Source organism: Trachurus trachurus (assembly GCF_905171665.1).
Source record: "Trachurus trachurus genome assembly, chromosome: 16".
Lineage (NCBI taxonomy): Eukaryota > Metazoa > Chordata > Actinopteri > Carangiformes > Carangidae > Trachurus > Trachurus trachurus.
In genome coordinates, this window is record NC_139902.1 from 17,435,435 (window position 1) to 17,463,031 (window position 27,597).

Genomic DNA, 27,597 nt, shown 5'->3' on the forward strand with positions numbered 1-27,597 from the left:
GGAGTGATAATCCAATATTTTTAGCGTTCAGCCGAGAAGAGGGTAGCAATCCTTTTATCAATGTAGGTCTTTCTGTGTTTATTGTCTTACAACCTCAATAAGGAATATTCAGTCATTATTTAAAACAGCCTGCCATCAGAAGGAGCTGCTAAAGTCTGAAGTTCACCTGTGCGTTTATTTGTGTCTTCATCTTATCAGTGTTGTTGTTGCCTGCTGTGCAAAAGCTGCAGAAACTGCATAACACATGCTTTAATACAATAAAAAAAACCTAAAGGTTGCCTCCTATACAACACATGCTTATTGAGATGTTATCTTATTCTTCATTTTTCACCTTTAATTTGTGCATTTTTTGTGACATAGCCTACATCTTTGTTGTGTGTGTGTGTGTGTGTGTGTGTGTGTGTGTGTGTGTGTGTGTGTGTGTGTGTGTGTGTGTGTGTGTGTGTGTGTGTGTGTGTGTGTCTTTAAGAATAGCAGCCTACCTGTGAGCCCTATCTACAGCCAACTCTTCACTGTATTTCTTGCCTTGTTAATTGAGTCCGACACCAGTTGATGGTCGCTCGCTGCTGCCCATCACACACAAACACACACACACACACTCACACACACAGGACTGTGCACATGTACTGACTACTGAAACGCAGTCAGCAGCAGCAGCAGCAGTGATCTTCTTTTTTTCAGATCTTGCTTGGATGGCATCTGTCGCTTCCGTGGGAAACTCTCTCCAATAGGAGTCATAGGCTACAGCAACAAGCTCGCTCTAAAGGCGGACATGGGTGTTTCTCCAGACATGCATCTCCACGCATTTTTGTTCCTGGTTTCACAGTTTCGACAGTGATCGCGCCGTGGAGACGCTCGCATCGTCATGTTTCGCTCCTTCTCCACGCCACTCTGACAACTTTGCGCGTCAAGGCGGAGAAAGCGGCACTTTTTGTAAATTTGTCATTTTTGCAGGAATGGTTCGCCGGAGCGTGCCGCGTCCTCCTCCTCCTCCACCTCCTCCTCTCTCTGCCTTTAGGAAACAACTTCACGCAGCCCTGGCTTTGACCATGCCTTACACTTTGATGCTTTTTTAAAAGAAAACAGTCAAAAAAAAAAGCGGCGGATAATGAGCAACCACAAGGGCGGCGGAATGGCATCGAAGGAGCGGCTGTACGAGCTGTGGATGTTGTACTACACAAAGGTAAGAGGGAGCAAGTGCGGAAGCCCTGACGGTGACACCTGTTGTCGCAGCAGGTTCCTCCGCCTGAAGTTTATTACACGACCCGATCGACGCGTGATCGTGGCATGTGCGATGGGTTGTGCAGTCCGCAGTTGTGTTGTGGTGTGTGTAGTGTATCCAAATCTGTCGTTTATTGGAATCGGTTAATGAGGAAGTCGCCTGTGTTGTTTTATCTGTCTGTTTGTAGCCTACAGCAGCTGTTTGTTTACCTAATGGTGGAGGCTACTGCCCCTGTGTAGCCCACACCAGAGACGATAGATTTCTATATCATGTCTTACAACTATGGGTCATTCAACCTGAAGAGATCAGTCAGGATGTGTGATCATTAATCATGCGTGATCCTGTAGGCTACCTGCCATGCAGGTGTTGGAGTTGGAGGCTATTTCCTGTTCCTGCTCTTCTTCCCTGTTCTGATCTTCCTCTGTTAAAGCATGCCACAGTTTTTACAGCATAACAATATTGATATGTTTCAATGTATCAGAGTCTGCCTTATTGATCAGGAAAAAACAGTCACTTATGACATCAAATGCTTGTTTTTGTTTTGATTCCCCCCCAGCAGTACATTTCCTCTATGACTCACATAGGCCTATTAAATAAAAACAAAAACAAAATTGCATCTCTCTGTGGTGAGACAGCTTTACCTAATCTGGCACTATCCTTAATTGAGTGTCAAACTGTTTTATGTGGTGCTCAAATGCTCTCCCCCTCCTGACTGAAGCTCAGTCCTCTGGTTATTCATTATAAGTGCAGCTTCTAAGTAATAGACATTCATAGTAGGAGGTTATTGCACATGGTTTTCATGTCACGCCTCCTCTTGAAGGAGCAAGACCATGTGGCTGTGAATAAATTAAGTATTACTATTTAATGTGTTTGCAATCTGCTTCCTTGCCCGAGGACAGAGATGAGGCTTCTTTTTGCATATGACCACTGTAGGTCATGGAGACGCAGCAGATCATAAAGGGTTGCTGTCTTGACAAGGATAAAATGAAGTCATGGACGTCTGTCATCACATAGGCTATCTTATTGAATTTTGCTTAGATGATTAATCTCAGTATGTAAGGGCTGCCAGAGTCTAGTCAAAGCTAGAATAATTGGGGAAAACTGACAAAAGCGAACAAATACTAGTGAATTGCCTCTTGCTGCAGCATTCACTATCAAAGTGGTCATTGTGGTCACTCTGGGCAGATCCCAGAGGAAGTGTGTTTCTAATCCACCCAGTTACTTCTCCTTCGGGCTGCTGCAGCTTGAACAAGTGTAGATTTGCAAATCGTTCTCAGTTATGAAACAAAGAGAAAAAAAAATCATAGGTGCTGACATAAGGAGTAATCCACTGCTAGAAAGAGTCACTGGTGTGCGTGGGTGCAATGTGTGCCCTGAATCTGACTTGACAGCTGTCTAGCATCTCTGTGTGAGTGACCATTTCCTTATTAAGATGCCTCCTGGCTCTAAAAGAAAAAAGTTTAAAAATAGTTTCTTTCTTTCTTTCTTTCTTTCTCCCACTCTCTTTTATTTACTCCAGAGAATGGCACATAGATTCACAAGCTTTCTTCATAGCAGATTTTGCATGTGTGCAAATGACCCGCCATTGTTGTTGCCAAGCGGCGAGAGAGGGTAGCTCAGGAAAGTGATTTAACTGAGCCCCAGTATTAAACGTCACTACCTTCTGTGACTCAGAGAAACACAATAGGTTGCAGAAAGGCAGCAGAACCACTTCAGGGGAACAAACACCTGCCTCTCCTACAGACGTCGACGTGCCACTGTGTGTGATGTTTTTGTTGTCTGCCTGTTAGTCGAGTTAGGATAGACAATAGTTTTTTTTTCTTTGCTTTTTTTAACGAGAGACACATCCAATCTTCATACCACATACATGCAAATTAATCACAATGGAAAAGAGACCTGAGCTCAAATTGATTTTGAGGTAACTGTACACAAGCTTTTACGTATCGTGTGTAAACAAGGCTTCACTTGTAGGCAACGGTGCAACACTTTCTGTTTGAGTCACATCAAACACACCCAGGCAGCTGTTTTACTCCCTGTAACAGATCTGAATTCAAGTCTAAAAATATTTTCATCTCATGTGTCTCTATTGATGACACAGTTTTTCCTCAGACTTCTTCAAATACTTACCTCAGACTGTTAATTCAAAAGGGAAATCCTGATATCATTAACACACCTTCACTTCAGAGTTTATGGTCTAGAGTAAAGCTGAGATGAGTCAGAACAATGGAGTCCAACATTTTTGAGGACACATGTCAGCCATTGCTCTGTATTTGCAATAAGAAGGCTAAGCTTGCTCAGGCTTGTTGGTGATAAAGGAGCTTTGCTTCCTCCGATTGTGCAAGAAGTCACACACCCTTTGCAAGACTTTTGAGAGATCAGCTGAGGTTCAGGACTGATGTGAAATTTTGAAAAGCCATTGTGTGTCTATAAGTATCTATGCTGTGTTAAAGTTGGCCCAACATGAGACAGTGTCCGTGCATTTGAACAGGCAGGCAATGGTGGATACACTGATGAACAGCTTCCCTTTTAGACCAGAGTGGATTATTTGCTACACTTACAATAATAACACTGCATAGATGCATCAACAAAGCCACGGACATACATTTATTCCATCAAATAGATCAATAAATAAAATTGACTGTGCAAACATATAATGTTCATTCACTAAATGCATCTTGGTTATCAGGTTCTTGCAGGTTTAGATGTGAAATGAGGTTGTGTTCAGTCTACATTGAGACCCTGATGTTGAAAATGCCTGTCGTTCCTCTGCTGGAGTTAAAAACCAGCCTCACTGAAACTATCTCTGGGCTCTATATCTCATATCTGAGAATGTTTCCCAGTCCACTATAAACGCTCATGCCTGACAGGTATGGACACCACACAGAAGAGTCTGATCTAATCACAGGGAGTAACATAACTTGTCAGATCGTGTCTGACGACACCCAACACAACATATTGTTATAAGACAATGATAGTCTCAGAATGAACCTTAACAACAGCTTTGTTTGGTTACGTTTCATTACATGCCAGCTGTAGGGCTGTAGCCAGTGCTTTTTTTCACTCTGATGATTATGTTGAGGATTTATTACCGAGCTAATGAATAAGTCATTTGTTCAAAACTGTGACCAGTTTAATGAGATGCTTTTGTAATAAGTTACCAGAGCCCAAAATAATTTCCTCTTGTTGCCTGTTTTCTCTAAAAACTAAAATAACCAAGGTGTATTCAAAATATGAAGCAGATATGGGGTATTTTAAAAAATAATTGTTGAAATAGTCTAAATAAGGGCATTTCAATGAACTCTGACTTGTTAAATAAGCTGGTAGACGATTTCACGTAATTGCAAAAAGGACCAGGCATCAACATTCAGGTGTTATCAGTTGATTAATCAATCAGTATGTGGACAGGAAATTTATCTCCAACTGATTTAATCGATGAGTTGCAACTCCTCAGTTATGAGAATATACAGTTTTTCTCTGGATTATCTGAAAGGTGGGGGTAGAGGAGGAGCTATTTCAAGACATCAGCTCGATTAATCTATAGAAAAATAATCAGCATGTGAAAATCTTTAGTCCTAGTCCTATGTTCAGGCTGCTCTTGGCCATGACTAAGCAGGGCATGATGAACATGATGATGCAGTCAGGAAACCTCAGTACGCACGGAGCTCCTGTGGTCAACACAGTGTGTACTGCCAAGAGATAACTGACCCAGCATAGACACACACACAAGTAAAACTGCACAGAGTATCCAGATGTTATAATACAGGATTGAAGTGAGCAACAAAGAGGCATCATTTGCTGCAGTGTGGATACAGTCGGATGTCAGGCTGGTGGAGAAACAGTCTGTGATTATCCTGTGATCATTAGCTTGAGAGGCTGTTGCATGGACTAATTAAAGCCTGTACAGTGTAGAGATGGACCACAGTGACAACCCAATTTCCACTCATGGACGCAGCTGTGAAACCACTTCTCTGCGTGCCATGAGAGAGAACCAGCTATATTTTGTTGCTTTTTTGTCACCACTGTCGGTCACCCCACTGTGCATTTATCTCGCTTACTGATGCACAATAATAAACTGTAGAAATTCAACAACAACAACAAACACAACCAACCCTGCGGCTCACTCTAACTGTCCCATGAGCCCTGTGACTGGATTCCCTCGTGCGCCTCCATCTCCCCTGTTTACCAACACAAGGGGCCGACCAGGAAAATCAAAGTGCTCTTTGCTTTCACTTGTGCAGGAAGCTGGAGTGAAGCAGAATGCCAAGCAGCCGAGAGCGACACAGCTGCTTGGCCATGTGCAGAGAGAACAGAGATAAATGACACTGTTTATAGAGGCTGGGACCTCATAGTTGGTTTGTGGCATCTGTTCTAATAGTGTTTTTAATGTGCCGTTCTCTGCCAGCGTGCGTTGAACCAGTCACTGAGCTTAGTCCTCTGGGCAACGTCATGGGAAACAAGTTGAGGGAACTGCAATTAGAGGATGTGGATTTCTTCAGAGGTGTTTTTCAAAAGTCATTATGTAAGGGATGGATTTTTAGGATTTGTCAAGGGAGACCTAAAGCAGCGGGCTACTAGCTGTCTATTTGAAATTTTCTGTACAAAAATGTATTTACTCTGGTTTTACTTCTCGATAGCAAACCAGTCTCACTTCCTATTTGTGACCATTTGTTTTTTATTACAGCCGCAAAATCTACCTGTTGCACTTCCACCCAGCCTCAGCGGGTCTAAACAAAACGCCCAAGTATCTGTGCTCCACACGGAACAGATAAACTGTCACTTCCTTTTACATTAAACGAGAGAGCCAGCCACACTTGCTAGATGTAGTTGAGCTCAAGTTAAAAATATACCGTGTAACAGTTTTGATAATAAATATGTCTCCATTTACATTTACATGTGAATTCCAGCAGATGGAATAATACGAGACATGATGGAGCAACAAAAGAGCGCCAAAACAATGCTCATAAAAAGCTGTTATTATAGCCTCAGTAATGTCAGGGAGGGGTCAGTCATTCAGCTACTGTTTATTTTTACTGAATGTTGCAAATATTTCTCAGTGTCCTTGCCGCCGCAGCTCAGGAGTCAAATACCTAATGTTGGAGTCAGAAAACAATACTTGCAGAGTTTTATATGCAGAGTGTGATGAATGTAATCTTCTTTTCTTTCACTTTTACATAATGTCAAAATCAGATTCTGTCTTCAAAGTCGTGCCAGTACAGTGGTCCTTACTGTATATTGTGACGCTCACTGCTTCATCGCATCACATCTCAGTCAGTTTTAGCTCCTTCCACAGCTCATAAACCGCCGTCATATCGGCTCACAACCAGCAGTCGAACCAAAAGAGGAAGGGGTTTGACGAGTAGGCAGAGTATGAAGGAAATAAGCTTCAGTTAAAGTGACATGTCATTTCCTGGTTTGCTCGTTTGACGTCGGGAGACTAGAGGCGAGTGAGTCGGACACTGTTGCTGGTGCTGAGGGTGATGTGCAGCTGCTGAGCTGCTGACTGTGGACGCCACTGAAGGCTCGTCTGAGACTGGGTTCGCAAGAACCTGGCACCCTGCTCAGCTGCGTACAATGAGAGATGGACTGGCTCATAAGTCAATGCCAGTTGGTAATGTACATTTAAAATAAATGCAGCTTTAGACAAGACAAGAGTGTTCAGAGTCAAATTGCATTAGTTTTGCAATTTTATGTTGCATTTGGTAGACAAACTGTTACTATTATTAATTGCATGTTACATATAGTTACAGTATCTATATATTGTACTTCAAGTCTTCGTCATGGTTCAGCCTTTAAAAACACACCAGCCACAAGACATTTTACATAAATCATCTTTGATGCATTTTCCCCTTGACCAAGGGGGAAGTACCTGATGAATTAGCCATACCATGTGCTGTTTACACTGTGTTATTTGTGTACAATGAGTCAGTCAGTCTGAGACAAATCATGTCTTCCCTCACACCCACTGCTCTGGAGAAGTTGCTACAGTGCTGACATGCACCCTCAGCTAATCAAAATGTTCAGGTTGTTCCATAACACAGTACATCAGGGAACATTTCTACATGTCCTGCGTGTTGTGTGTTTTTTTTTTAAAACACTGTACTCTGTTTAACACTGGGTTCCATTAATGATCGATTAGATATATTTACTATAGTGTATGTTTAAAGACAGGAAATCATTTCCGTGTAAAGTTGAGTGAGTCTCTTTGGTGGTGGTGTCATTTAGTGTGAGACTGAGAGACTGAAGAGTAGCAAGATGAGTTGCACTGCAAAGGCAGATTAAAGCCGTGATAACAAGTGTTGTAAACATCCTCATTCAACTGTAGCCATCTTAAATGACATTGTAAGGACGGGACTTGGTAATGCAGGAATGCCCTTTTAGAGACAATATCGTGCTGATAGTAAAATGTTGTTTATGTATGCTTACCGCTGTATGTGTGGAGTGTGTGACTGATGCAAAACTTACAACAAAAGGAACACGTTGGTTTTGTTTCTCTTAAAGTTCAGAAAAAAGAAAGAATTGGCTCATGGCGTTCCTCCACGAGTTGCATCTCTTTGCAACATCCTGTTACAAAAACAGGTCATAACATTTAGCCTGTGCCACGTTTTCTGTCCTAGTTTAATACTATAGCAGCAGCTGAGCACAACCAAACTCCATTGAGATTTATTTCGTAGCCATACACATTTTTACACCTACTGTATTGTTTACCAGCGCTGTACGCACGCCGGGGGTACTGCCTCACATGTTCTTTCCTCCCTCCTGCAGAAAGACGTGGGCTACCTGCAGCAGTGGCTGGAAGCCTTCGTGGCGTCCTTCGAGAGGCTCATTGATGTGCAGTCACTGGAGCCTCGGAGGTGAGCTGCAGTAGCGTTTATTTTATATTAAAGGCAAAGCCAGAAGCTTCGACCTGTTTGTTTTCCCTCAAGCAGGATAAACGCTGACCTTCTGTAGTGATACCATTTCGACATGTTTATGTTATGTGTAAACTCAGCCCCTATTACAACTCCCTTTGAATGTTTTTTGTCTTCCCACATCTCCTCACATATCTTCCTTTCCAAATCTCTCAGGCTGGAGGAGTCGAGCTCAGAGGTGCCCTTGCTCCCCACAGAGGTCCTGGTGTTCCTCAGCAGCCAGCCATGGCAGAGTGCACCGCACCTCTCTGGCACCGACGACGAGCAAAACAGCGGCACCCCCCACCCGCTGCTCCTCATCAAGTTCTACATCATAGTCTGCAGGTGAGAGGCCGATGTGCTGTGTGTGCGCCTCGTCATTGTGATCTTAAACATGGTACTACTCAATGCAACTGTCCTAACTCTGCTAATTTTCCTGTTATTGTGTGAAAACAAGTCTAGATGTTGCTGTCGTGATGAATAATAAGCAGCACAGAACAATTATCACGGGCACTTTAACATTTCTTCTATAATTGTGAGTGAAGCAAGGCTGTAGAATTTTTTTTTTTTTTTTGCCATTTTAATTCTATGAAGTATTCTATTTTTTCATTAGAAAATAAAACACACATATATTCATTCATTAGGAAATAAAAATGCTTTCAATTCTATTTATGTGCTGTAATAGAGATAAAGGGAAGCAGATGAATATAGACGTTGTTTCAGCTTTTCCAGAGATTGCACTGGAGGTTGTGTAAAGCAGCTGCAACTCAGTGTCGGGAAGTTGTCCCTTTGACTTTGTACATTCACTGTATTGGTCTTTTTTTTCTTGGGTAAGCATCAGACAGAATTTCTTAACCCTCAACTGCATGAATGTCTCTCTACTTCAAGGAATATGGAGAACATCGACCCAGAGAAGACCCCTGGTTTTGTTTTTGAAGCTATCAGGCTTTTGAATTTCTGTTTGGACCAGGTAAGGCCGGCATGGAGTGTTTTCCAAACAGTTCGCTGAGTTCAGTGATTGATGATGCGGCTTAACGCTACAGCGTGCTCAGTATATCACACATGCAAATATTATTTAATACCAGACATGTGATATTGCATGTTAAAGAAAAGGTAAACTTGTGCTGAGGATGTGTGTCCAAACTTTGTGTTTTGAGCAGCTAAAGAATGGACAAGGAGATCAGTCCTCCCTGCAGTTGGTTGTGCAGTATGGACTCGTGCTGTGTGAGAGTCTGTTTGACCCTTATCAGACGTGGAGGAGACGGCTTGCAGGGTGAGTGTGCAGTTTGTTTTCCACTGGAGATCGTCTGCGTTGAGTGTGTGGGAGGTGGAATTTAGTCACATGAAGCCCTTACCGTATGCATTTAGCATCTTGCCCAACCTTTTTTTGTGGTGTGTAACAGCTCATCTTGTTGTCTCTAAGCCACCAAGTCGAGCCTCATTTGTGCCAGCAGTATTAGTGGCAGTCGCTCACTGACTGGGCGTGATGCAAGTAGGAGTGCACTGACTCTTGGCTCTGTGTGTGTGTGTTGCAGGGAGGAGGTGAGCTTGCTGGAGAGGAACAAGTATAAGTTCTCCCCGCTGGCCTTGCCGGAGGAGCTGCCCGCTCTCTTCCATGGTGAGAAACTCCTCGGCCGCCCTACTCTTGATCTGTGTCAGACCTCACATACCACGAGAACTGTTCCTGCCGCTGCCCAAACACAGCTGACATCTGTCATATTTGACACGGACAAACGCCGCCTTTCTTGTTGTCTCTCAGATTGTCCCAGGAAATTGCTCTTTAGCAAAATTGTCTTTCTCATAATGAGAAATAACAGGTCATGTCACACGGTCAAAATGTCCAGTTGCGGTTGCTCATCAAGGGTCTTAATTACCAGGTTTCAATCACAAACACATCTAATTACAAGTAGTGAGCATTAATCTATAAGCCATGTGGGAAATCTCAGCCTGGACAAGTTTCTGAATGTCCACATTTTAGGAGGATTATACTGTGATAGTATGCTTTAATTGGAAATGCTAAGAGCTAATTGTGTAATACCTAGCCGATTAGGGAGGATTAGGCTTTTCTGTGTGATGTAATCATGGCAGCGTTGCAAGAGGAATTTTGTTGAGGCGTTGTACCGTGTACCTCCTTTTGACTGTTTTTTATTCTAGTCATTTTCTTTGTCCCAGTTTATCCTGTTCACAGTGGCAGGGGGCTGGAGTCAGTACCAGCATGCATGAGCAACAGGGATTCTGACAGAAAAGTTGTGTTAATTTTTCCTCTGTAGTGTGGTTAAGTGGTAGTTTGCCTTGTGTAACCCTGTCTTTTGGCTCGACCACGCTTGTCTCTCACAGCAAGTCTACGAGAAAGTGAGCAGATCCCAGAGTCCCTCATACTCAGACTGGTTCATCTTCAGGGTGCTGTGATCAGTGGAGGAAAGGTCTGTCCTCTGCATGAGTGATTATTCAACAACCTAAGAAAACACAAAAGCAAAAATCAAAGAGATCACCATTTCTCTGTCTGTTTTTATCAGAAAAACGGCCTCCTCTCCATCACCCCTCACTCTGTTGAGGACCTGTTCTGTGTTTTGCGAGCGTGGTGCTGCCGGACCTCCCCTGAGCCTAAGGACACGGCGCTCCCTCGGCTCACCCTGCAGTGCCTGACGGCGATGATCCACCTCCTGCACTCCAGCAGTCCGTCGGAGCGGCAGGTCGAGATCCGGACGATACTGGAGAGCTACTTCCAGCTCCTCAACTGGAACCGTCTGCTCAGCAGCGAGCAGCAAGTCAGAGAGAGCTGGGAAGACAGTCTGATCCTGCTCCAGAGCCAAATGCTAAGTAAGAGCATGTCCACGAGGTCTCTAATCTAGTTGGATGTAAAGCAGTACGGGGGCCAAATATTCAATTTCCCTCGAGTCTGATTAATATATTGAGTCAACATCCTCCTTATTGTCAACTCTAGCTGCTGTTCCGGAGATCCTGCAGTGCTCTGACAGACCAGCCCTGCAGGCCGTCTTCCTCAACAACAACTGCTTCGAACACATCCTCAGGCTCATTCAGAACAGCAAGGTCAGACCCCTGACCCCTGTCCATCTTAAAACATGTCTGTCTGCGCTGTCAGCTCTTTATATCTGCCCCTCTGTCAACTTACAACTGTCAGTCTGTCACCCTATTTTCATTATTCATATTTTTGTCAGCTATCACCAGTCTACTTCTTCTTTTATGTTTTTATTTAATGTCACATCTGCTTTCCAATCTCTGAGTAATTTTTCTCAGTGTGAAAAAATCTCACAAAAAACTCATTCTTGCAGCTGATGTTTTGCTCTCATGCCCCACAACACAAGTGTCTTGCTGCAGCCATAGAGAGACCGGGATCGAACCTGTCTCTGTGACCGCTCATAGATGACCTTTTTTTTTGTCTAATTGTCTGTCTTTTTGTGCTGGGTGTGTGTGTGCACCCTGCGTGCTTGTGTGTGTGTGTGTGTGTGTGTGTGTGTGTGTTTGTGTGTATGTATGTGTATGGCTGTAGCTCTTCCAGAGCAACAGGCGTAGGCCGGAGCGTGAGGTTGCGTGTGACCTCGCCACACGTTTACTCACAGAGGTCGAAGTGGACCAGGTACTCCCCCTCCTGCACTCGGTGGCGATATGGGTTCTGTCAGCAGGAAACTCAGCCTTCTCTCCTCTCGTTAGCTGCTGTGAGCTATTTAAACAGGAAGCTTTAGGCAGGAAGTCTGACTTACACTCTATTGTAAATAAAGCAGGTAGCGCGGCCATACATGATAGCTGTCGTCTGGAGTCCACTTTTCTATCGGTCGTATCTGTACATCTGGAATGCATGTTCACTCACATGTCCCATACTATTAAGTGTCATTTGTGTTTGTTCTGTCTGAAACCTACTTCAAATAAACACGAGGAGAAGCTGCTCGTAACTTTGCTGCACATTGATTATTATTAGGATTAATCGTTGCCTGTGTGGGAGTGTGTATTTATATCAGATTCGTAATTAGAGGCTGAATTCCCTGTTGACAACACTGGGCAAGGAGAGCATGCCGTGTTTTTCATAGTGCATGAAATGGTCGTTTTTTGGGGGCGCATGTATTTCCTTTTTCTCCTTCGTATTTTGGCTGATCTGTTGTGTGACTGGTTCGTGTCCTGGGCTTTGATGTTGCCTGGTTTTCAGCAATAGTTGGGGCAGGGGGGGTTGTCTCAGTTTTTTTTGGTGGTTGGCTTTTTTTAATAATTTTTTTTTATGCATGCTGGGACCTAAGTGATTAACAAAGACACGATTGTTTGGTGACTGGTGCAGCCACTTACTTTGACTCAATCTGCTCCAATATTTCTGGCGTGGGCAAAAAACACTTTACAGTTAATCAGATGAAAAAATTATTTCATTCATTTGATGATAGATTTGCTTTAAATTGACTTGTTTTCTTTTCGGTCATTTGAATTTTCAAATTTTCAATCTTTGAATTTTCAAATGACCGAAGTTTGAATCTTCACTTTTTATGGGCTTTTGGTGTCAACTGATGATTGATGCTTATTTGTAGCCCTTATCAACTCTACCTCCTTATCTTGATGCAGGTTTGGGAGAAAGGATCAGACAGTATTACAGTTCATGCTTTAGGAGTCCTCACAGCTATAATGAGTAACTCGCCCTCTGCAAAGGTAAGGCCCTCTGTCACCAAAAAACCTATTTGATTCATTCCTCTGTGCACACATTATTAAGCACAATGTGCCACCACTATGATGCCTGCCATGCCGATACAAATGAGCTCCTGATGAGGGAAGCTGTTTTCTTTTCATTTAAGAAATCTCATTGTGATCTCATCCAATGTATGGAAGTGTGCCAACTAGTTACTCCCTGTGGAGCAGCTTTCTCCAGCCTATTTCTGTCTCCTTCCCCCTCAGGAGGTTTTCAAGGAGAGGATTGGCTACTCCCAGCTGTTTGATGTGCTGAAGAGTCAAGGTCAACCCACCAAAAGGCTGCTGCAGGAGCTGATGAACATGGTTAAATGCACATTTCCTCATTATCCCTGCTGACTGCAGAGACAGTAGAAGTCAATTTGCTCTTATTGATGACCTTGTTACAGTTTAAATTGTGTTAGAGCTAGTTAACCTAAAGTTATCATGTCATGTGACCATGTCTATGTCTTATTTTCATTCTTGGCTCCTCTTCGTCTCCAGGCAGTGGAAGGCGAGCATGCCCACGCTCATCACCTGGGCATCAGTAACGACCAGCCCTTGCTCCTGCTCCTGCAGTGGCTGCCTGACCTGTCGGGTCAGAGGGACCTTCAGCTGCTGGTGGCGCAGTGGCTGGCCACCGTGTGCTGCGGCTCCTTGTCCTGCCGCACCGTGGCTGTGGAGGCGGGTATGGTGGGGGCTCTGCTGCAGGTGCTCACGCAGCCTCAGAGTCTGGACCGGCAGTGTGCAGACGCTCTCCTGGGCCTCCTGCAGCACCTGGGCTCCTTGTGTCTGAAACCAGAGGAGCTGAAGGGTCTGCTCCGACTGCTCAGGGTGGATCAGGAAAACAACGGTGCAGTGGTGGGCAGGGTGCACCCCTACTGCACTCGGATCATCCGGGTGCTGTCGGCCATGGCGGCCAGAGAGGGCCGGGACAGCGCCCTGCAGTACTTTGATCTCACGCCCCCTATGGCAGGTATTATGGTGCCCACAGTCCAACGCTGGCCAGGCAGCGGGTTTGCCTTTCACGCTTGGCTCTGCCTCAACATGGAGTTCCCCTCCTGTCACTCCGAGTTTTTCAACAACCGCAGACCTCGTGCCAACTCTGGCACAGGGGGTCAGCATGATATTGGAAAAGGGCCACGCAGGAAGCAGCTCTACAGGTAGAGAAACACAGGACGGATGAGAACTGTACTGAATCACACGCATGTAATTTTCCGCTTGCTCATTACAGTTTCTGACAGAGAACCCGTTTTCTTTCTCTAAAAAGTTTTTTCACAGCTAGTGGCACTGGGCTAGAAGCCTTCTTCACCATGGAGGGTGTGCTGGTAGTGGCTGTTTGCACTAAGAAAGACTACATGGCTGTTGCTCTGCCAGAGTACCCACTAGCTGACTCACGCTGGGTGAGTGTGGACACACACACTGAATAGTGGAGCCAGGATTTTGGCCAACATTTGTCCTCATTTAGCCTGTCCCAAATAAAAATAGACTAAATCAAGAGGAAAATCGCACACCATTTTTCTAAACGATGCCGCCTGGGCTGGTAACCTTGAAGCATAATTATTTCAAGAGATTGAAGTGTGTGCCTCCTGAAGGGGAGAAGAGCTCTATCAACATTGTTAAATTAAAAAACTGTTTTCCTCCAGTTTATCAGTAAGAATAACTCTTCACAGTGCTAACGTGTGTGTGTGTGTGTGTGCTCTCTAATCTCTTCCTCATCACAGCATTCAGTGGCCATAGTCCACATCCCAGGCCGCCGTCCATTTGGCCAGAACCTCGTCACCATTTACATTGATGGAGAGCAGCGCAAAACTGCTCAGCTTCGCTTTCCATCCCTCAGTGAGGTAACTCACCACCCGACCGTCTACATATATTGTTATTGAGTAGTTTCCCTCAGTCAGTCTAACTCTCCCTGTCTCTCTTTCCCCCCGTCTCTGAACCTGAAGCCTTTTACCTCCTGCTGCATCGGCTCTGCAGGCCACCGGACCACTACCACCACCACCTCCCCCAACCTGCCCACGACCTCGTGCTCCAGCCTGTCCCCAGAGTTTGCCTTCCCGCCCCACGCTCCCTCCCTCAGCCGCTCCCAGTCTTTCCCAGCCTCCTTTGCGGGAGGCCACTGGGGTTCTGCAGGCGACTCCCCAGTGCACACCATCCCAGCGGGCCTGCAGGACACGGAGTGGGGGACGCCCACCTCTTTGGATGGTCTCCTGGGCAACGCCTTCATCTGCCACGAAGCTCTGCAGACAACCCACACAAGATCTCTGTTTGCTGCAGGTATGTCACGCTCTGCTGCGATGCAAATACCGTCACACATGTTGAATTATGACATCATTTATGTGAGTCTCTGAATTCGCCAAAAAATCAAATGTATAGACAACCAATAGTCGAGAAAATCACAGTCTCTAAACTGTGGAGAGAACAGTGGTTGTGCTTGTATTTTTTTTTTTACATACACACAAAGTAATGTTTGCATGTTTTATGACCTACATTGCTTTCTGCTCTCAGGCCCCAATCACGTGTCCTTATTCAAAGCGGATGGAGAGTTATCTGATCTCAACAACAAGCTTCTGCTCTACTACACTCCACAGGTGGGCCACTGAAACTCAGTATTGCACTGATGTTACTGTAAATAATTGATAACACATGCAGAGATATTGTTGTTAACATGCTTGCATTTTTTTTTTCAGGCTTTCAAGAGCCAGATATGCCTGGACCTGTCTCCCAATCACCACTATGACGGCAGGCTGACAGGACACAGGGTGGTGAACTGGGACATCAAGGTTAGAGATGAAACCTTTTATCATTTTAGATGTGATTTGTAACTCTTACTGTGAACTTGTTTTTTTTTTTGTTATGCATTTTTTTCTCCCTTCCCCACAGGATGTTGTGAATGTGGTTGGAGGTATTGGGGTTTTGCTGCCTCTGCTAGAGCAGGTGTCTGAGGCAGAGCAGGTTTGCAATGGTGGTCAAGAGATCTCAGATTTGCTTGGACCAGAGCTGACTTCCTCCAGAGGCCCCGCCGCCATGCTGCTGCCACTCAATAAGTCGGCAGGTCGGTTCATGCCGGGTATCTACACTTTTACTTCTGTTTTTTTGGGAATATTGTGTTTCTTACTTCCTCTCCCTCGGTTATTATCCAGATTTATAAATGAAATGAAAATGTTCTGAGTAGCAGTGGGTCGGCGTCTACACACTGTGCGTGATTGTGAAATCATGGCTAATGGATTAAAAGTGTTCCTGGGTAAACTGAGTCATATAGTAATACTTCAAGAGCTCACAACACCTTAGTCTGTGTAAATAAAGACACTAGTATAATGAGCGTAATGGAACAGTCTGTGAGAAGTGAAACAAACACGGACATATGATTCATCCTGAGATATGATAATGTCAATAAAGTGCTTTGTAATGCATAAATACAGCTGTGGGTAACACAGGAAGTCTTAAATGTTGTTTTGCCCTATTTTGTTTTCTCTCTCAGAGGGCAGACTCGAGAGAAACAGCATTGCTGCTTTCCTGCTGATGGTGAAAAATCTGATTCGCCATCACCCCGTCAATCAGGAGAGCCTGTTGCACTGCCACGGGCCCAGCATCATAGGAGCCATGCTCAGCAAAGTAAGTGCTGCTTATGCCAGCGTGCACTGCAGCAAGTGGGAGCTAATTGCGAGACGCATCTGAAAAAGGAATAGTTGACCTTTTCCATTGTATTACTGCAGAGTAATTGCGGTGTAATGAATGGTTATGGTGTTGTTGGAACAGCAGTGGTTCTTTCACAAAGGAAGAATCACATGCTTGTGTGGGGGAATTTATGCAGTTTGTCAGACTGTGTGGTGTCTCTGAATGAGAACAAAGGATTTCATCCACAAAATCTGCTGCTTAAAAATGTTTTATTGAAAATTACGGACTACAAGAAATTTTAAAATGACATATAATTTAAGACAAGAAGGCCACTGTTGGTTGTGATCATTTTTTGTCCTCAGTTCCTGTGCTCAAGATTTCTCTGTAATAATTTTCACTTTCCAAACTGCTCAGTGGATCTCAGCCGAGCATTACTAGTCACCAAGTATCTTTTTGATGCGGTGATGCAGACGACATTATCTGTATTTGATGCTGAGCCACATCAAAGACAAACTTGCATCACTTGCATCACTTTTGATTCAGAACAAATGCCAAAGGGCTCTGGAGCAAAGATCAGTGTTGTCTCCATTCTGTAGTAGAAATGATGTCTTCAGATTCTTTATGAGACATGTTTTGAGCTCAGAAATTGTAATTGCTGTTGATGGTTTAAATAGATGTGAATCTTTGACGGCTGCAGCCGATCAGGTGTCGATCTGGTGCAGCACAGACATGCTGGTTGTCTGGCAGGATATGATGAAACTCTGTATGCGACATTGACGTGGAGCATCCTGTAAAGTAATAATCACAGCCAGTCAGGTTTGGCTGAGGCTGGAGGCTGCAACTTCATATTATTTTATATTGTTTTTCATCCATCAATAATCTGTTGCCTTTTTTCTGGATAAACTGTTTGGTCTTCTGTTCTGTAAGACATCAGACAAAAGTCAATATCAGCTTCCCACAGTCCAAGCTGACATCTTCAAATGTCGTTTTTTAACCAACAGTTAAAAACCTAAATACTCATATTAGTAATATTCAGTTTTCTAATATCTTTCTATCTATTGAATGATAATCAAAGTAGTAAAGTGAAAACGTACTTAAACACAGCACACACTTTAACACCCTTGCTCTCTGTTTCCTGCCCTGCAGGTCCCAGGCAGCATGATGGACATGAACGTTTTAATGGCATGTCAGCTACTGCTGGAGCAGGTATTCAATGAGGGCAACAGCCCACTTCTACAGCAACTCTACCAGCACCTGCTCTTTGATTTCCGCATCTGGACTAAAAGCCATTTCGCCGTTTGTCTGGGTAAGACACAAGCAGCCTCCGTGCTGTCATGTAACGCACCTGCGAAACCTTTTCATGTCTGGCGAAGCTGTTTGTGTCCCTTTTTATATGGATATGCACAGCCAAGACTGAAAGGAGTAAAGGAGGCTGAAGGCACCGTGGAGCAGAGATAGAATATATTAATGTTTTTTAGTTCAAGCCATAGCAAGGATTATAAGTGAATCTGTGCCTGAAGCTGCACTTCTGTGCCCTGTTTTGTAAATGAATGCACTTCTTCAGTACAAGCTCACATATTGGTTTGACATTTCTAAATGTCAACCTGAAGGGAGATGACAAAAGTATTCTTTTCCCCTGAAGCCCACGTGCAGTACCTGGCGTCTGTGATAAACAAAGGGAAGCAGCGCATGAAGAGGAAGTATGGCGTTCAGTACATTCTGGATACCGTTCGGACATACTACAGGTGAATCTCTCTCACAATATGCAGTATGTGGAAACAGTTCCTAATAAATGCACTGCGCTTGAGTGTTTGTAAAGTGTTGGTATTCTTAAACAATTATACTCGTTCTTGACTCTTTTATACAGTGACTAATAAGGGGCTCATTTATCTTTTTCCCTCTATCTTTGGTCATAGTGTGGAGAAAGATGGCAGCCCTCTGTCTGATGAGAAGCAAACGATCCAGACCTCCCTGTTCACTCTGCTGCAAGACTTCCTCAAGTCTCCGACACCAGAGGAGCTTCACAGCGTCCTCGCCTACATTCTGACTGTTGGAGAGGAACAGCAGGTTGTACTTGTATCTTTTATCTCTGTTTCTTAAGGGAGTTGCATTTTCTTACGGTTTGACCTTTTCAGTCCCCGAATGAACTCTCCCTGATCACACACAGCTTATTCTTTGGAGTGACCTTCTACTTTGTAGTTTCCCTCCTCAAAATATATTTCTTTGTACTTTTTTTTATTAACTTCTTCCTCCTTTGCATGATTCACTCCTCTGCCGATCAGGTGGTGAGGGCCTTGGATGTGGTGTATGAGCTGTTGAGGAGCAGCCCTCCTCGTGAACACGTGCAGGCCGTGCTGCTGGAGTGGGGCGTGGAGCAGCTCTACTGTGTGCTGCTCACTCCAAACTTTGGAGACGAGGCCCGAGAGAGAGTGTTCAGGGTGAGAAAAATTGAACGGACGTCTGAAAATACTTTGGCTTATTGCTCAGCAGATATTATGTTGTCAAAACAGAAAAAAAACTCCCAGTTTTCTTATGATATTGCAGGTTTTATACAAAATCCTCAAAAGCGAGCGAGTGTCTGAGCGAAACAAGCAGCGCATTAAGCTCAAGGATTTTGGGTACCTTGGCCTGGTTGGTTTCCTAGACGACATTCCCGTCACCATGAACACCGTGCGCTGTCTGTATGAGCAGGTCCTTGCTACAGGTAATGATGAAGCAACCTCTTTCCCCCGCACTAGTGAGCTTTAAAATGGATTAATTTTATTGGTCTTGAAAATTAGGTTATTAAGTATTTCTCTAAAACTTAACAATCGCAACTATCAACATTTTAGTCTCAGAAACAAAACATCCTTAAATTATCAAATTTAATGATTCAAACTCATCACCTTCATGTGAACTGTGTGAATGCATGTTGATTGGATTTAATTAAAAGTGGTTTCTGCCAGGCAAGTAAACAACCAAACAGTCATTATGTGATTTGGTAAGGTCAATAAATGTCTTTTTAATAATTTCTAATAATAATATTTTCAGGATATTTCCTGGAAAACAAAAACTCTATTTCTTGGAACCAAATACAAACACTTACAATGAACCTCCTCCTCCAAGTGATACCAAGCCTTTGTAACGTACAGTCCTCAAAAATGTGAATTTTGTTTTTACAGGCAAGAATAGATATTCCAATAATAAATGAAAAATGAATTGATATCTACTTAAGTGGAATGGAGCAGCTTCTCTGCAGCTTAACATACAGTAACAAAGCAAAGTTACTTAGAGATGACTAAGAACTTAGAAATTATCCTAATAATAATAATAATAATAATAATAATTATTATTATTATTATTATTATTGTTATTATTATTATTATTATTGTTATTATTATTATTATTATTATTATTATTATTATTATTATTATTATTATTATTATTATTATTATTATTATTATTATTATAGTACCAATAGAAAGCTAATTGATTTTGCTGCTGCCCCACAGATGCCAGCCCTAACTTCAGAGACCTCCTGGCTGTGGTCTGTCTGTCCCACCGAGCCGAGCTCACTGTCCGCTTGGACGTTTGTCGCAAGGTCAGTCTGCTCACATGATTCATGCTCTGTTAAAACTGGCATACAGGGAGTTTCATCCTCGGCATATTTATCATCTCGGTAATGAAAACAAGCTCTCTCTGTTCCTCTCTGACATGGCCCCAGCTCTTTCATCTGATCTACTCCAATGAGGATTACGTGAAGCAGCTCGCCAAGCAGCCCGGCTGGCAGGACGTTCTCACCAAACTCTACGTGAAAGAGTCCTACGAGTCCCACACCACCAGCATCACAGACTCCGGCACCCACAGCTCCTTTGAACCAAACTATCGGCCGACGCTGCGCAGGGATCAGTCTCTGGTCATAGAGGACACGCCCACCTTCCTGAGCTACCGCACCTCGCAGGACATCGACGATGAGGAGGAGGAGGATGAAGGTGGCCAGCGGGACATCTCCGAGGGATTCTCTGATTTGTCCCAGTCGCCTCCAAGTGGAGGGGGAGGAGGAGGAGGAGGAGAAGGAGGAGAAGGAGGCCCGCTGAAAAACTTCACCAGCTCCCTCCATTTTAAGTCGTTTGACTCGGTGGACCAGAGCAGCCAGTCCTCCTTCATCTCCAGTGCAGTTGACATCACCTCTTCTGGCCCCAACGAGGAGGGGAGGGAGTACCAGCCCCTCTCTCCCTTTGGTACATCGCCCTTAGATCTGGAGCTGGGAGGCATCGGAGAGACAGGTGCACACACTCCTACTGCAGGTAGTCTGACAAACACACCGTCTCCTCTAGAGCACTGCAAACCCTTTCCACCACTCAGACCCAGGAAGAGCTCCAGTCTGTCCAATGTGCTGGACGATACAAGCTACGGGACAGACCCTCCTACAGGAGACACAATCTCCAATACGTCCAACCCACAGGTATGGCTGCTTTTTTTTTTTCCTTTTTTAAAGCCCCTGTACAGACTTTTCATTTAGTGTTGATTTTGGCGGCCCCTGTGGACAAAAGCGGCGGAATGAAGACTGCATTTCCCACTGTCATGAAGACGTTTGTCTGGCCGGCGCGTGTAGATTTATTTTGGAAACGTCGGAAAGAAGACGGGACTTGCTTTTTTTTTTTTTTTTTTAGCAGCGTAATGTATCTATTCGTATCGTTTCGTCAGTGGTCCGACCCGACCATGCCTTCCAGAGGTATCGAATTAGACTACTTAGAAATAGCGTATCTTCACACTGATGGGCTCATTTGCTGTTGTAGGTAACAGAGACACATCAGCAGAAACCAGAGACTTTTGCGTATCCAGTTAAAAGCTCCGTACAGGGGCTTTAAGGGTGTGGAGTTTCAGTTGTTTGCTGTGTGGGTTTGGGTTTGGACTGAGTTGTGTTTCTGTTACAGCAGACCCCTGAGGAGGAGCTGTGCAACCTCCTCACCAACATCGTCTTCTCTGTGCTGTGGATCGGCAGCGGCGCGGAGGGACTGGAGGACGTGGTGTGGAGGGAGAGAGGACAGGTTTTCTCCGTCCTCACCAAACTGGGTTCATCGTGCCAGCTGGTCCGCCCGCCCGACGACATCAAACGCAGGTCGGTCACGGTTTTCCATTTTCAAATGCGAACAAACACATTCCACCATCTGCACCGAGCGAGCCTGCAACGTATCACAATGGAAAGACTAACAGTACCACACCTTTTTGTCTTAATGTTCAGAAACATTATCACAACATGAACTCACGGTTTGTTTGTTTGTTTGTTTGTTTGTTTGCAGTTTGCTGGAGATGATGCTGGAGTCGTCTCTGTCCGACCTGAGGGACGCCCAGGGAGTGTCTCTGCCTTTCTGTCCCAGTCTGGTGCGGCTGCTCCGGCTGCTGCAGGACTTCCTGTTTGCTGAGGGCACAGACAACCGCACGCTGTGGAGCGAAAAGGTATACCACATTCTCCACCTAACTCAGACTGTATCTACCACAGATATTATTCTCCTCTGCTACTTAAAAGCCTGTCTCCACCTTGGCTGGCTGACTGTAAAAACACCACTTGTGTTTACTTCAGAGAAATCAGTCCAAATGATCTTATCTGTAGAGCAGCAAGACTCAGCAGATTAAAAACAAGTCTATGATTCAACTCAAATTTCAAAATAAAATTGGTATTTGGGACTTTTTTTTTTTTTTTTTTCGGTATTATGCTTATTCCTTCTCTTGCTGAGTTATTTATACCTCCAGGAAGAATAGCTGCTGCTTGGCAAAAGCTAATGGGGATCTAAAATAAACAAACAAACAGACAATTAGCTTAATCTGAGCTGATGGCAGACGTTATGTGGTAATGTGCGCAGAGACATTATGTCACTTACCTGTATTGTCTCTGTGGGGAACTGACTCATGTTGAACTGCTCCACATAAAACCTGTTTTTTGTGTTTGGCCTTTGAAATTAAATAATTCAGAAACATAATAAATCTTTTAAAATCAGATTATATTGCTGGGAACAGGTTCTGTAATTTAATCAGATATATGAACACTTTTTTTTTAAATAATAGTTTTTCTGAAGTTTTTACATTTCTTAGAGAGTAAATATGAAGCTGAGGCAGCTGGGTGTGGCTGTTGTCAGTTACTATGTTTAACATCAGCTGACATTTCCCTGACTTGAGTCAATGCAGGGTGGAAAGTCACGTTTGGGTGTAGGTATGAGCAACAATCAACTAGCCTATACGCTTTGTTTAATGCATTGAATGGGCTTATGTTGTTGTAAATCCTACAAGGCGTGGAAACAGGTCTAGCCCTCTTTTTGTTCTTGAGCACTTTGTTGACAGCTCTTGTTGTCTTCCAGATTTTTGAGGGGGTGGTGAACCTGTTGGACAGGTTACAGGCCTGGCATAGCACCCCTGGGAGCCCCGGGAATACAGAACTGAAGGAGATGGCCCAGATCGGCCTGCGTATCATCACCGGTTACATCCAACAGCCCTACTCACAGGTCAGCACCACCCATAATATGTCTTATTCAGCACACCAACTAGTCAAAGTATGAAAAAATATTCTCCCTGTCTTTCACAACCCAAGATTGAACTTTGCAGAAATAAATTTTTAGGGGTTGCAGAATTTATTTAACTCGATAAGTGTACTCAGATAAAGCCATACCAAGAAATACCAAGCCTTCTATGGGTTTCTTTTCAAAGACATTGCAGTCATTCCTCTTAGGGAGTGTACTGTATGAAAGCGCAGCTCCTGGCAGAGTTATGACTGCTGCTGCTGCTGCCTCTTGGTAGTAGATTGTGAGATTGAGGGAGAGGTCATAAGGCAGGGCTATTCAATTACAAATTCAGTGGGGCCAGATTTTAAAAACGAGACCTTAAGCTGGGCCGGACATTTTCAGCGGTCAAGTTATGACAAATGAGGGGCATTTTTAAAACCCAGCATTAGCTATTTAAAAACAAATCTACACAGCCAGAAAAAAGAGAATAAGTCAATAATAGTAGGCTAGTAAAGGTGTAGCTGTTAATGCTTTGAATTGGAGGGGTTTTTTTTAGGAACTAAAAGTTTCCTACTGTCTGAGTTTCCACTGAGGTTTACAGCAGGGGGTTATGTAAATCACTAAATGTAGACTAGTCTTAAAATTAGGCCTAAAGATGAACAAAGATTTATTTTCTAACATATTTTGATTGGTGAAAAACAATTGGAGCAAAAAGCCATTTGGGGCAAATTACTCTGGGAAAGTAGCCTATTTGATTATGGATTATTTCTTTGAAAAGTAGCTATCCTAATCAAGTTACTGTTATGATTCCATTGCAAGTAGGCTATTTAGTTGCGTTAAAATTAAATTATTGGTTACTTCATTCCCTCAAAAAAAAAAGGACAGCGGAGCATGGCGTGCTGTCACTGCGTGGACGGTGCTCATGTGTGACTAAAAGGAGTGGAGAGACCGGTGGAGTATTAACCAGCCACCACGGTTTATTGTTGGCTGATGGGAGGGCTGAGGATCGGTCAGCTGCTCTCCAGAAACACCGTGTCGTGCCACAGCGGCCCGGTGGGGAGTGACAAGTCCCCGTCGGTCCCGGACAGACAGGGAGACTTGTCTCTCGCTGACCCGTAGCGCTGCGCACCACAGAACCACGGAGGGCAGCCTCGGCCTCGGCCGTCCGGACGTCCGCCACGGCGAAGCCTCCCGCTCCGTGATGAGCGGCGGTGGCCCGATACGGCGTTTCTGGAGAGCAGCTGATCGATCAAGCCTCGGTTCTACCGGTAACTTTCAAAACAACGCGCTGACTGGGTGGGTGGGTTGCGTGTTGCTAGGCTGCGTTGAGTGGTGCATTCACTGTCTGAACTGCAGTAGGGATTTTGAGTTCTCGCAAAACGTGTTTCCCTCTGTGTGTTTTTTTTTGGGGGGGGGACCACGAGCCGGGCCACTCGGACATTGGGTCGGGGCCGGATGTGGCCCGCGGGCCGCCAATTGAATAGCCCTGTCATAAGGGAACTACACATAAGGCTTTCCATCACATGTTCTCCAAAGTAGTAGTACAGCTCCGCCTAAGGCCAGGTCAGGTTTAAAATAAATTCACTTTCTTGCACTCTGACATTACGACTGGGTGTCCTGGAAATAAAACAACATTAGGGGAGTGAAGACACAACACTGAAATTAGAGTAAAATAAAAATACTACGATATTTAAGTAAATCTTTAATCCTTTTCTTTTAGCTGCTTTTACACAGCACCCTGAGGTTACTAAAACATGTAAACCCCTTATGAAATATGACGACTTTCCATATTTAACCACAAAGTTGTCTGTGAAAAAATCTTTGTATGTATAGCTCAACCCTAGAGAACAAGTAGAATGTATATGAAGTTAATTCATCAGTATAAACTGTTAAATACATGTAATATCATAGTGTAATTTTACACCCTGGACCTTTGAACTATGTATATAATTGTTTGTTTATTACATCTATTTTTATAGACAGGCTGTTCGTTATAAAGTTAGTAACTTATTTGCCTGTTGCTCCGCCACAGGTGTGTGTGATGGCCTATGTGAAGCTCCACAGCCTGCTGCAGACGGTGCTGTGTCTGAGCTGGGAGGAGGTGTGCTTCCTGCTGGGCCGGCTGGGCGCCCCCCTGTGGCCGGGAGGCGTAATGGACGGCACAAACTGTGAACACCCAGAGACTTTCTCCCAGCTGGTGCCCATCGTACGAACTCTGCTCGACCAGCACGCCGACCCCGTCACCCTCCAGAGCCTGCTCCCCAACCTGCCCATCACCAACGGCAGCACCACCTTCGCCCAGGACCTGAAGGTTTACTGTCTGACGCTGGAGTGGCAGGGCTTTTACCAGCAGAAGGTCAGTGTGCCTTGAGAATTAAGTGTCATTTATCTTCTGTTTAGGGATTCAAGAGGTCTCCTCTACTGTTTTTGTTATGACTTAGTAGATATAATCAACCATCCACTCTGAGATACTGCTGGCTCTGTTCTTCGTCATATTAGTGTACACTCTGGATCTCTGCGGGCCCGATGTGCCCAGTTACCTCTCACTGGGTGGCTGAGAAATCTAATGCAAAGTTTAAAAATGCTATCACAAAATCAGACTCCCTGATGTTTTCTATCCGACCTTTCCATGTATTTTAGGCTGAGAACAGTTTATGCTCCAACTTGAAGCTGAGTTATTTTGGGAACTGATGCCAAACAGGCCCAGTCACCACGAGCTGAACGCAGATCCATCATTGCTCTGTGTGACAGTGCGTGCTCATAAATCTGTTTTGTTTAGATTACTTTTGTATACGGATCCCGCGATACATTAGGCAGCGTGGCATAACTTTGGCTGCAGTGACCTGGCTGATTTCTCACATGCATGTCTTAAGTGTGTATGTGTATGTGTCTGCAGTTCAAGTAGTTTAGCCGATGTATTTATTTTTGAACAGCTTTAAGCATGCAATGTGAGACAGTAAGAGAGGGAAGGAAAAAACCACAGATGAGTTCAAGCAGTACAGCAGTTGTAAAAATATCTCTTCCACTGTAATGAATAAATAGGGAAGCATGAAGCCTTTCTTGTCTCCTGTTTAATGCATCTAACTTAGTCATAGTCACCACATCTTTAAAAAGAAGGTCAATTTACTGGCAATGTAGGTTTTATTTATAGTAATTTGCATGTAACCTTTGTCATCTCTTTCCTTTCCACTCGCTGTGATTTTATTAATGTGTGTCGTTCAAGGAGCACACTGGATGGATTAGTCTTAGATTTTAGTGTGTCATCCATGACATTTTTGTAAGTCTGTGTGACTGAATGTACGTCCTCTGTTCCTCTAGGTTCAGCCCACCATGGAGCAATATGAACTGGACACATTTGGGAGGAGCCACGACATCATGTCCAATTTCTGGAACTCCTGCTTCGACGACCTGATGAGCACGGCCTTTAAACGGGACAAAGAGAGATCTGACAGCAAATCGAAGTTTCAGGTTTCCGACAGACTTTTTTGTGACGGCTTCGTTCATGCTTAAACGACGCGTCAACCTTTCAGATTACTGATTTGATATTTGCGCTCTTTTTTATAAAAAACAGGAAGTGATCGTTGACCCCTACATGAAACGAGCCAGAAGTGAAAACTACAGGTACCTCAGCTGGCAGAAGCTGAGCTCTAACCAGCAGGGGGTGGTGTGGCAGCACTGGAGAGCCCTCCGCAGGCTTTTGACTAGTGAGAGAGGGGCCTGGGCCAACAGGTATGAAAACAAGCCCAGAGAAAACTGGCCAAAGATTCACATTCACACATTAATTCCAGAGAAAACTTTGTACTGCCAGTGGCCTCCGATATCTGTATTACTCTGTGTTGTACCACAAAGAGACTGTGCCGTCCTTTTTCTGTCTGTCCTTCACGGAATTTACTCAATTGAATTTTTTCTTTTACCCTGTTTATTGACAGAGTTCAACCAGAGGTGAAATGGAAATTATCCAACGCAGAGACCTATTCAAAGATGCGTCTCAAACTTGTGCCCAACTACAACTATGATTCCCACAGTGAGGCCAGTGCCCTGAGAGACAACATGGGTATGTCATAGAGAAAAACACACAAACTTTTCTTGTTTCTTTTTGTCATTTAAGCAGAATGGTGCTCTGAAGATGTGCTCTGTTAATTCATTCTTTTTTTTTTTGATCAGGCGCTGAAAGCCCTCGTAGCTCTGAACCGCTCCCGCTAGCTGTTGCAAAGGAAGCAAAGGTCAGTGACATGGAGGATGACCAGCTGGGAGAAGAGGACCTTGTCTTTTTGGATGATAAGTGAGTCTCTAGTTTGCTCATCATTCGTGTCAGCTTTAATTTCTTTCCACGGTAAAAAAAATGTGGACCAGGGATTTGCATTTTGAAAATATGCGTTTCATCTAACAGATGTCCTTGAATATAATGTGTCTGGTGGTTGCAAATGCGCTGCAGGAAATGCTGAGGTGCGTCGTTTTCTTTGATTTCAGCGTGGAGGGAGAAGATGAGAGCCAGAAAGAAAAGCTGGTTCTGTCTGAGGACTGTGAGCTCATCACCATCGTGGCGGTCGTTCCGGGTCGTCTGGAGGTCACCACGCACCATCTTTACTTCTATGACGGCAGCAGCGAGAAAGAAGAGACAGAGGAAGGTAAGAAATATACATGGTGGCAGACATCACACCTTTTTTTTTCTTCGCTGGTCTTCAAAGTGTTCTGGAAGAAGAAAACGTGAGTAATGAGTATATCTGCCTTC

At 44.2% G+C, this 27,597-nt stretch overlaps 1 protein-coding gene across 3 annotated transcripts in view; it reads left to right on the forward strand.

Moving 5' to 3' along the window:
* Positions 1-1,097: 1,097 nt before the first annotated feature.
* Positions 1,098-27,597, forward strand: part of nbeal2 (neurobeachin-like 2) — a 33,428-nt gene continuing 6,928 nt past the window's right edge. Inside the window, exons 1-36 of one of the 3 annotated variants that reach the window (XM_083990225.1) lie at positions 1,098-1,183; positions 7,985-8,073; positions 8,287-8,454; positions 8,998-9,079; positions 9,270-9,382; positions 9,645-9,727; positions 10,447-10,532; positions 10,626-10,929; positions 11,054-11,160; positions 11,621-11,707; positions 12,673-12,756; positions 13,000-13,098; positions 13,276-13,934; positions 14,042-14,174; positions 14,496-14,615; positions 14,718-15,048; positions 15,280-15,362; positions 15,462-15,554; positions 15,655-15,826; positions 16,253-16,386; positions 17,536-17,695; positions 18,032-18,134; positions 18,306-18,456; positions 18,672-18,827; positions 18,934-19,093; positions 19,881-19,969; positions 20,093-20,833; positions 21,306-21,490; positions 21,672-21,828; positions 22,725-22,868; positions 24,898-25,221; positions 26,184-26,333; positions 26,437-26,594; positions 26,795-26,919; positions 27,030-27,147; positions 27,336-27,493. In XM_083990225.1, the coding sequence (XP_083846351.1) occupies positions 1,109-1,183; positions 7,985-8,073; positions 8,287-8,454; positions 8,998-9,079; positions 9,270-9,382; positions 9,645-9,727; positions 10,447-10,532; positions 10,626-10,929; positions 11,054-11,160; positions 11,621-11,707; positions 12,673-12,756; positions 13,000-13,098; positions 13,276-13,934; positions 14,042-14,174; positions 14,496-14,615; positions 14,718-15,048; positions 15,280-15,362; positions 15,462-15,554; positions 15,655-15,826; positions 16,253-16,386; positions 17,536-17,695; positions 18,032-18,134; positions 18,306-18,456; positions 18,672-18,827; positions 18,934-19,093; positions 19,881-19,969; positions 20,093-20,833; positions 21,306-21,490; positions 21,672-21,828; positions 22,725-22,868; positions 24,898-25,221; positions 26,184-26,333; positions 26,437-26,594; positions 26,795-26,919; positions 27,030-27,147; positions 27,336-27,493 (6,181 nt within the window). In that variant the 5' untranslated portion in view covers positions 1,098-1,108. The remainder of the gene's footprint in view (positions 1,184-7,984; positions 8,074-8,286; positions 8,455-8,997; positions 9,080-9,269; positions 9,383-9,644; positions 9,728-10,446; positions 10,533-10,625; positions 10,930-11,053; positions 11,161-11,620; positions 11,708-12,672; positions 12,757-12,999; positions 13,099-13,275; positions 13,935-14,041; positions 14,175-14,495; positions 14,616-14,717; positions 15,049-15,279; positions 15,363-15,461; positions 15,555-15,654; positions 15,827-16,252; positions 16,387-17,535; positions 17,696-18,031; positions 18,135-18,305; positions 18,457-18,671; positions 18,828-18,933; positions 19,094-19,880; positions 19,970-20,092; positions 20,834-21,305; positions 21,491-21,671; positions 21,829-22,724; positions 22,869-24,897; positions 25,222-26,183; positions 26,334-26,436; positions 26,595-26,794; positions 26,920-27,029; positions 27,148-27,335; positions 27,494-27,597) is intronic. The other 2 variants (XM_083990227.1, XM_083990226.1) reach the window with 2 other exon arrangements.